The following is a 9,559-nucleotide window of genomic DNA, read 5'->3' as shown; positions in this document are numbered from 1 at the left end:
CATATATATATATACACATATATACATATATATATATATATATACACATATATATACATATATACACATATATATACATATATATATATATATATATATACCATGGTAAAATTTCTTATGAGATTTGAAAATACTGAGATGCAGACAGACAACTAACCTTTTGGAAGACATTTAACCATCAGGAAAGAAATCAGTAACTAAAGAGACAGAAACACTCAAAAGATGTATTTGACTCACATTAGATGTTAGAGCCCATTCTCCTTATCTTTAGCTAGCATAATGGACTGCTTGCACAGCAGACATTTTGACCACAGGTGGACTTAATGACAGTAACGATGGCTCAGTTCCATTAAGTGTCCAAGTAAGAGTGACAGTGAACCAGCAGGCACAATGGCAAGACCTCCACTAAGTGGAATGCAGCAATCATTAATACACCTGTGAGTGTCTGCTGTGCAACCAGTCTATTAGGAACACTGTAAACAAGTTAAATCTCATAAATAAATGTTTGACCTTCTGTTGTTTGTTGTAGGACCAGAATATGACTGGCAATTAATTTTACATTTTCTTTTTCAGACACCTTTTCATTGTCTGTTTGACAAATTCTCGACAGCGACCACATTAACACTTTAACCACAGCACTATTCTTTAATCAAAATAGGCCAACTTCACCTTTTCCTTCAGTGGGCCTCGGAAAGGGTGCAGCGCCATGTTTGACCACACTGACTGACTGACATTAACCAGCCATTACAACCCAGAGGGGCGCTGTTTCACTCATTTGATGAAACACAGGAGACGGCAGTGAAATAAGAATTGTCTCATTTGTGCCAAAAGAAATGATAAAATCATTCTATTTAAATGACAGTGATAGAAATTAGCCTTGGTTCCTTATATAAAACTATTCCTTCACGATCATATGACATATGATCTACCCTGTTTATTCATTTATTCACCTAGTTATTTTTAATTATTTAATAATCTTGTTTCATGTTTGTTGAAGTTTATTGTACTGTCTGTGTCTCTGATTTTGCTCTGATATTGTGTAGCCACTTAAAATAAAATACTTGAAAAGAAATTATACAAACTCTTAAAAAATCTGTATTTACTTTAGTTAAGTTTCAGTATTTCAGTTCATCCACACAGAGGCGCAATAATCCCATTTTCCCCACTATATTTTCTATTGTATAAACAGTAATGAGAGAACAGATATCCAGAGACAAAACACACATTGACCACATATTCACAGACAGGTCTGATACTAGTGTGCATGATATGTTTGAAATTTTACAAACGCTTTAAAATATTCAAATGAAAAGTTAGACATCCAAACTATGCCTGTGAGTATGCAATCTAGAACACAGAAGAATAAACTTTTCTTCAGTATTTTTACCAAAATCTATTTTAATCAATTTTCTGAACCCACTTATCCACTTGTAAATATACAATGATCATGAAATACAACTGGTTGAATTTGCTTTCCAGACAGCTTTTCCAAACGATGATTTGCTCGTAACATTTTTTGTGAAGTTTTGATATTTGAACACAGATATTGCTATTGGGATATAAATTAAACTAAATTTTATTACATTTAAGTTAAATGTAGAAATCGGACACGTCAATCAAAAAAATATGATATAATAGAGGAGGCAAAATCCACATTAATTAGAATGCTAAGAAACAAGACACTGTACATTACCACTATGATTTTTTACATTAAATCAGGTGTGACCAAATGAACCAGACACTCATTTTTGAGTTCTCCCTAATCATCCTCTGATCTAAACATATACAATCACAAACACACTTTTTCATCTTCTTGCCTGCACATAATGGGTATGTTTATGTTATATATCGGTATATGAAGATGACCACTCCGTACAGACAGAGATGGAAAACAAATACAAACTCTTCTTCAGATTGTACGTCATTCTACTCAGTGTGGTCAACAGGGCAGATGATCAGAGGGGCAGAGTTTTTATCACAATGATTACAACAGGAGCAGAAGAATGGGAGGAGATTTTGAGTGAAGGAGCAGCCAGTAAAGGCATAGATACAATTTGCAGCATCAACATCATAAAAGGAGACTAGACCCCCCTCATAATCCACAAACACCCCCACTTTTTCCAGCTTCCGCTTTAGAGGGAGACGAACTGGAGGCTCAGCGAGAGCACAGTACACATTCTCATTACTTAAACTGACAGTCCAGAAACCATTCTCTGGGCTAATTGTGACAAGGCCCTTCCTCTGTATTGACTGTCTGGCAACTCCTAAAATCCAATCAGTATTCCCTTTAACTTGAACTTCAAAGTAAAATCTTCCTGAAGAATCTATCTGCTTCCCTAAGACACAAAGACCAGTAGAAAACCTCTCTGGGCTATCTGGGAGATTCCTATTTTCATCACCCTGATGGACTTGTTTCCCATCTTCAGACAGGATTAGTTTTTTATGTGATGTATCACGATCAAGCGTCACATCTACTGCAAACTTCTGGACCGCCTTGAGCTCATCCTTGGTGAACAGCTCCTTAATTTCTTTTTTGAGCATTCCCACCAAATGAGCAGCAGCTTTCCTAACATTCCCCTCATATGATGGAGAACAGACTCTGACCTTTGTCCAGTCTTTGGTGGGTGGAGCAGCGTTCAGGGACGGGAAGCTTTGGAGGAGGTGGAGGTGGTCTTCAGACTGTGAGAGCTGTTTCAGCTCAGCATTTTTCTGCTTGAGCTCAGAAATTTCCTGTTCCAGCTTTTTGATGAAGCCATCAGCCTGTTTCTCTGTTGTTTTGTGCTTTTCATCAATTATCTCAGAGACTTTGACCTGGTTTCTCTCAATAGCCTCCTTCAGCTTGGTGAAGACATGAACACTAACTGCTTTCTCTCTGTCTGCATTTTCCCTGCTAACCTTGACTGAATGTTGGATCTCTTGAATCTTCAGTTGTCTCTCCTGGATCATCTGCTGAAGTTCAACCTCTGTCTTCCCGAGCTCTACCTTCTTTCCTTCATATTCTTCTTTCAGAGGAACAATATCATGTGCCTTGTGGTCTGAAATTGTGCAGAGCATGCAGACACATGTCTGGTCATCCTTGCAGAACAGCTCCAGCAGTTTATCGTGCTTTGTACACAACCTGCCTTCCAGTAGCTTCACAGGGTCGATCAGCTGATGTCTTTTCAGACCTGACGCTGTCAGATGAGGCTCCAGGTGAGTCTCACAGTAGGAGACCAGACACACCAGGCAGGACTTCAGGGCCTTCAGTTTGGTTCCAGTGCAGACGTCACAGGGAACTTCTCCTGGTTTGGAAACTTGTTGCTCTGAGCTGCTGCTGGCTCTCTGTTGAGCTGTCTGTCTAAAGTGAGCAACCATCTCAGAGACAAAGGTATTGACCAGCAGCTCAGGTCTTGTGTAGAAAACCTTTTTACAAATGGGACACTGACACAGGACATTAATATTCCAGTGTTCAGTGATGCAGGTTTTACAGAAGTTGTGTCCACATGGTGTGCTGACTGGATCAGTGAACACATCCAGACAGATGGAGCACAGAAACTGATCTTCAGATAGCAGACTGCTGGCAGCAGCCATATCTACACAATAAGAACAGAAGTACAAGTCTGAAAAAGCTGTAATAACTGATTTTTGGATTATTTATTTAAAAATATCATATATATGATCTTTCGAACATTAGAAGGCAATTCTGTATTATATATCTACATTGCACAACGTTTTATTTGAAATGTTTGTTTTCAAATCACAAAATCAACACCCCTTGACTGAACACAGCTAAAGTATGAGTTAAAGGTCCGGTGTGTAGGTTTCAGAGGCATCTAACAGTATCTAGAGCCAGGTTTTAATTTGTTTGTAGATTTAAAAAAATGGCATTCTAAGGTAACAAAAACACAACAATTCTTATTTTCAGGTAATTATTCTCTAATGAAAAAATACCTATCAATTAGGGGTGTAACGATTCATCTATTACATCGATGTATCGATTTATATTCCTATGATCCAACTACATCGATCTGTGCTCGGCAAGTTGGCCTTCCGGACGGCTTTTCGGACGACATATTCGATCTAACATTGGTTTTAAAAGGTTATCCGATCGATTGTTTGATACTAGGAAATGACGCATTTGGTTTTAAGCACATCAGACTTTATAGATACACTCATTTGTCCTCCTTTTGAGAAAATAACAAAACACATATGACATTTGACACATTATTAAATTATTGTCAAAAAAGCTGTGTCAAAAAAAGTAATTTTATTGGTTACATTTTCGTGCTACCGATCAACACATGGCTAATTTTAATATTCAAATGAGCCATGTGTTGATTCGCCACAACAGCGCTCAGGAAAAATATTTGCCATTTTCCTCCAGTTGTCAGTATGACACAAAATATTTACTCTATAAAATGGAGTGTATTGTATTGTAAAGTCCCAAACCTCTAAACTCTGCCTTGTGTAAATGTACAGCTTTAGTGAGTGCACATCTCAACTGCCAACCTTTAGTTATTCAACTTTCATTCACACATTTTGCTAAACAGGATTTTGGTTCATTATCGGCCGGATTATGAGATTTCCTTCAGCTGCTGGCGGCTCTCTGCAGTGTTGGTTGTGGTGAGCAGCACTGTGAAGCTGTCATTAGACAGCGCTCTCTGTGTTTCTGTCCAAAGACACCAGCAGCCAGGCCTGCAGACAGAAGACAACCACAGAGTGACAGAGAACTCAGAGTTTCCCAGCAGCCCCTGCAGACGCTGCTTCGGATCCAAGAGTACTCATAGAATTGTCACACAAGTCCTTCACATTTACGCTTAGTCTGAGTTACCGTCTGACCCTCACAATGAGGGAAATCATCACTGAAGCATGCAAACTGAAACACACAGATGAAATAAAGTTGTATGTAATTTTACGTTAAGCGCTTAACATGAAGAAATCAGCACTGAAACTCTCCTTGTGTAAAACGTATAAGAAACCCCAAAAGAATTATGGTAAGGGTTAAGTTTTACGTGTTTAGGGTTAGGGTTGTGTTGAATTAGAGTGCGCCACTGCAGCAACTCCGTACATGGGTCATCAGCTCTACCGACTGAGCTAATTTGGCGCCAACACTGATAAAAATATAACCTGGACCGACAGAAAGTGGACCTAAGTTTCACTTTCAGCTTCTGCTTTCAGCAGTTAAACCGGCGCACCGTCATTCATTCAGAAATTAAAAACACCCGTGGGAAAAGTCGGTGTCTTGGCAAAACAAAGAGAAGGCTGAACATCACGGACACTACTACAGCTAGCTACTACACTAGACACAAGATATCAGGTATACCTGATGGCCAGTCCAGCGGGGGCTGAGGATTTGTTTATGCTGAACCAGCAGCACAGACACAGTTTGTGTTTGTGTCTCTGTCCGATCACACTACCTCTCATCACAAGTGTAAACACAAAGCAATTTGATATGACCATCAAAATACAACACAATTAAGGCAAAGTCTGTCACAGGCAGATTAAAGTCTAAGTTTAACCAATAATATCATCCACAGGTCACTGAGTGTAATGCAGTGGCCTGGGGTTTTGTGACTAGAATGTTTAATATTTTATCAACATCAACATTTTTATATAATTAATATGGGTAGCTGCTATATTTATTAAAAAAACTATTAACAGAATTGAGCTTCAGAGCTATATTTCATAGCAAGAGTAAGTAAACACTGCTATCTAGCTGGTGGGGGTTTAAAGAAAAAAACTGGTACAGTGTTTTTAGAAATCAATACAATAAGACAAAACAAAATATAGTGATACAATCTTTTTCTATATTTTCTTACACCCCTAGTTTGGAGTGAGACTGGGTTGTATGGTAAGTGGGAAATCCTGTATTGCAGTGCTGATTAATACAACAGTCAGAGAACTGCCTAGTGCAATTATACGCCTTAGTGTTTTCTTCCCGAGTTGAACTCCCCAGTTGTTCATTTTTTGAGACTGAATGTTAAAAAAATAGCATCTTTCCCGTTTTTAATTTCTGCAGCAATCCCTTGCTGATTATTGCAGACGTGTTATTGGCACGGTCAATAAAAAGTAGGTGTTGAAAATCCTCTAAAACCCAGTAACACTAAAAATAAACATAGGATGAAACCAATGGACTCCACAGCTATTTCAAGCATATTCATTGCACTCTATAGATCGAGAACTGGCAGAATCTGTATGAGCAATACAGTTGGAAATGGAAAGGGCCTCCACTGGTGCCACATTAATCAAAATAGATCTTCTCCACTTGCCACTCCCTGGAGACCGAGCAGAAATTGTTGCTTTAAATAGCCTGATATCATGTATCCACTGTGTTTTCCTTTCTGTCATTAAATTACTTATTACAGCCAAATAAGGGGGATTGTTGCAGCCTAAAATGCCTGTGATGCATGTTGCGATTCTTTCCAGACACTTTTTTGCTATGAAAAAAGTGAAAATAGGAAAAATAGTTTCACATAATAAAAAGGTAACTTTTCCAGTGAGAATAAAATCACAGTTTAAAGGGTAAACTGTGAGACACTGGCACATCTTCATGGTCTTCATAACTAGACACAAAAAGGTGAGTCAACCCGTTCTAATCCCCAACTCATCGAAGACTGATGCTTTGTACATACAGCCATCCCATACAGCCGCTGATGGCTGTATGGGATGGCACTTATAGACGCTTACAGAAACTTCCATATTGTTATGTTAATATTGTAGTGATGGACGTTTCTGTAAGCGTCTATAAGTGCCGTCTGCCATAATCTTCTCACCACTGCCAGCAGGAGCTTCACGTCACCTTTTCATCAACTGGTTCTCAATAAAGCCTGTCTTTGGTAATCATAACCAACCGAGTCTGTGTTCTGCTAGTGGGTTTCTCTGTTTAACATAACAGAAGTAACTAATGTAAGTAGTAACTGCAGCTAAGGTCAGGACAGACAAAAACTGTTTAATCCATTCCCTAAGCAGAGTCTTACTCGTTTGTTCTCCTACTGTACATAGTTATGGTTTCTATGATTGGACTATCATTCTTCAGGGAGCGCTTTTGCAAACAATGGGCTGGATAAATAACTGTTACAAGACCAGAGTAGCAGGTTTAATCTTAAATACACTTTTCATTTGTGTAATTGTCATTGTTGTATATGAATGGGCTAAAAGAGGCTCACTGTTTTAAATGTTTTTATCAGTGAAATATCATCAGCTAAGGGACTACATGAAAATGGTTGGAGTGGTAAAAAGCAAGGTCCTCCCAAGGGTTTTGAACATCTTCTTTGAACACTCCTCTTGACTGCAACATATTTCCCACAACATGCCAGAATAATATTTGAGATAAATTGACACAAGTACCCCTGTTTAACTCATGAGCCACCAATGTACACATTAATAAACCCTGATACAGAACTGTTGCTACAGAACTTATATGCATATGGAAAAACCTTAAAAAACTTGGTGTAAGTAAAATTATAGTCTTATTTACAGTGGTGGAAAGAGTAATGCATCTGTGCTCAAGTAGAAGTACTGTTACATTACTGAACTATCACTCACCTACAAGTAAAACGACTAGTGTTAAAATACAATATTATATACAATGTATTCTTATTTTTAAAAACTAGCATTAGTTACTTTCTAACCATGGACATATCTACTTTCAACAGAGCACATTTGTCTAATGATAAAAGGCACGAATGGAGGAAATAAAGTCAAATTGTTTTCCAATTTTTACTAAAAATATTAGTAGAGATCATGTAAGAAACAGAGTATTCATTTCTCCCAATGCACTTTAAACAAAGAAAGGGCATGCCATACTTTAGGAAACTATTGAATGAATGAAGTGAAGAAGAATGGAAAAATGAAGTCTGAATATATGGAATAAAACTTTGAATATATGGAATAAAACTTTGAATATATGGAATGAAACTGCTTGAAATATATTGGAAGAAACTGGAATAGATACCAGAATACGATAGATAGATAGATAGATACGATACTTTATTTGATCCCGGAGGGGGATTCAAGGATCGCAGTAGCATACAAATACCAAAATACATAAATCCATTAAACTAAAATCAAAACCTGACTTAAGAACAGAATCAAAAATAAGATATACAGATAAAGAATAGATATAAATATGTGACCATTGTCTATTTGTCTATTGTCTATATGGAAAAGTAAACTCAAAATATGGAGAGTGAGCCTGCACAGAATCGATCAGAAGCGGTCCTAACAATTCAGTCAATATCAAGTTTATTTGTATGAGCGGCCAATTCATAACAGAAGTTAGCTGCAGGACACTTTTTTCAATAGAGCAGCGTTATACGTACTCTTTAACATTTAACAGAGGACGAACAGTAACCACCATGCGAGCAAAGCAGCTTGGCGGACGGGGGCAAGAAAAACTGGGCCTTTTAACAGGGAGACATCGGAAAGACCTTCGGCTTGCTAGTGGGTGGTCATCTGCTTGAGCGCAGTGGCGGGAGGAGGGAAGAGAGAGAGAGAGAGAGAGAGACAACAATGAAGGATATTAGGCGCGATTCTGGCGAATGCAGCCATTATTCCGCTGCTACTGTACTTTTAGCCGTTATGTTCAAACACAAGCATAGGAAGCAGCAAAAGATTTTAATGAGGTTAAAGCAGTGAAATCAGTAATCGAGTCCTGATGTATAAATGATGTGAGTGATTCTTACGTATGAGTGCTGTCGCGACAATGGCTTTTATATGCGTATAAAAAATGCTCCCTTCAGTTATGAAGTCCTGCGGGCATCTCAAGGGCATGGCGGATTGTTTACCTTCATTAAATCGCCTGGAAGAAATAGGCAATGATCCCGACTGTTTAACCGGACAATTCCGGCGCAAAAGAACCTGGGTCTAATACACTTATTTACCGAGTTGGTTCTGGCTCTTGGGATATTGTTTTCATTCTAATCGCACGTGACAGTTTTAGACAACGTGATTATGTATAACGCTACGTCAAACGTGCATGGGAGTTAAAGTGAAAGAAGCTATTCTATATCACGAACAAGGCTCAAATAGCACACACTTACACAGTAGCATAAATAATATGTTACTGATAAACAGGGCTGTACTTGAATTTTTTTCCATGTCCCGAAAATAAATTGGAGGCGGCGCGCGAAACCGGAGGGACCAGATGGACAGTTATCCACTTGAGTTAAGTCACTAGACGAGTTATGTTTTACATTTTTAATGAAGGTATACTACAGCTTTATTGAAAAAGGGCTCGACTTTAGCAACAGCAAGCAATAACTGTTTAGTGTTGAACTCCCACCTAGTTTTCTACAAACGAACGGCTATCTCATACATGTACGCGTGTAGTAGAATGATCTAGTGACCATACAAATTCAGCACATTACCTTGTCTCCGGGATTTTTTTTTGGGGTTGGGGGCTTGATCGGGGTGGTTCGTTTCTCGTAGCCTTTACCGAGTCGCAGATCTTGTCTGTAATTTCGCTGAGATAGAATCCTCACTGACAGGTTTCGTGTAAGATGTTTCAATTTGGTTGAATAGCTTCTTAGTGGTATCCTGTGGGTAAGTAGACTGTAGATTCCTGTTGCGTTGTGTTTCT

At 38.4% G+C, this 9,559-nt stretch overlaps 1 protein-coding gene across 1 annotated transcript; it reads right to left on the bottom strand.

The window, feature by feature from the left end:
• Positions 1 to 1,926: 1,926 nt before the first annotated feature.
• LOC118337217 (E3 ubiquitin-protein ligase TRIM21-like) lies at positions 1,927 to 3,588 on the bottom strand. Its single transcript, XM_035674140.1, has one exon. The coding sequence runs from the start codon at positions 3,568 to 3,570 to the stop codon at positions 1,927 to 1,929; it is 1,644 nt and encodes a 547-aa protein (XP_035530033.1). The 5' UTR covers positions 3,571 to 3,588.
• Between the last annotated feature and the right edge of the window lie 5,971 nt (positions 3,589 to 9,559).

The sequence above is a fragment of the Morone saxatilis genome, unplaced genomic scaffold (assembly GCF_004916995.1).
Source record: "Morone saxatilis isolate NCDOM2014 unplaced genomic scaffold, NCSU_SB_2.0 Contig3, whole genome shotgun sequence".
Taxonomy (NCBI): domain Eukaryota; kingdom Metazoa; phylum Chordata; class Actinopteri; family Moronidae; genus Morone; species Morone saxatilis.
The sequence above is the reverse complement of the archived record's forward strand: the minus strand, read 5'-3'. Positions and strand labels throughout refer to the sequence as shown.

Coding starts and splice junctions, on each gene's coding strand:
- LOC118337217 (XM_035674140.1), bottom strand. CDS start 3,570: ATGGCTGCTGCCAGCAGTCTGCTATCTGAAGATCAGTTTCTGTGCTCC.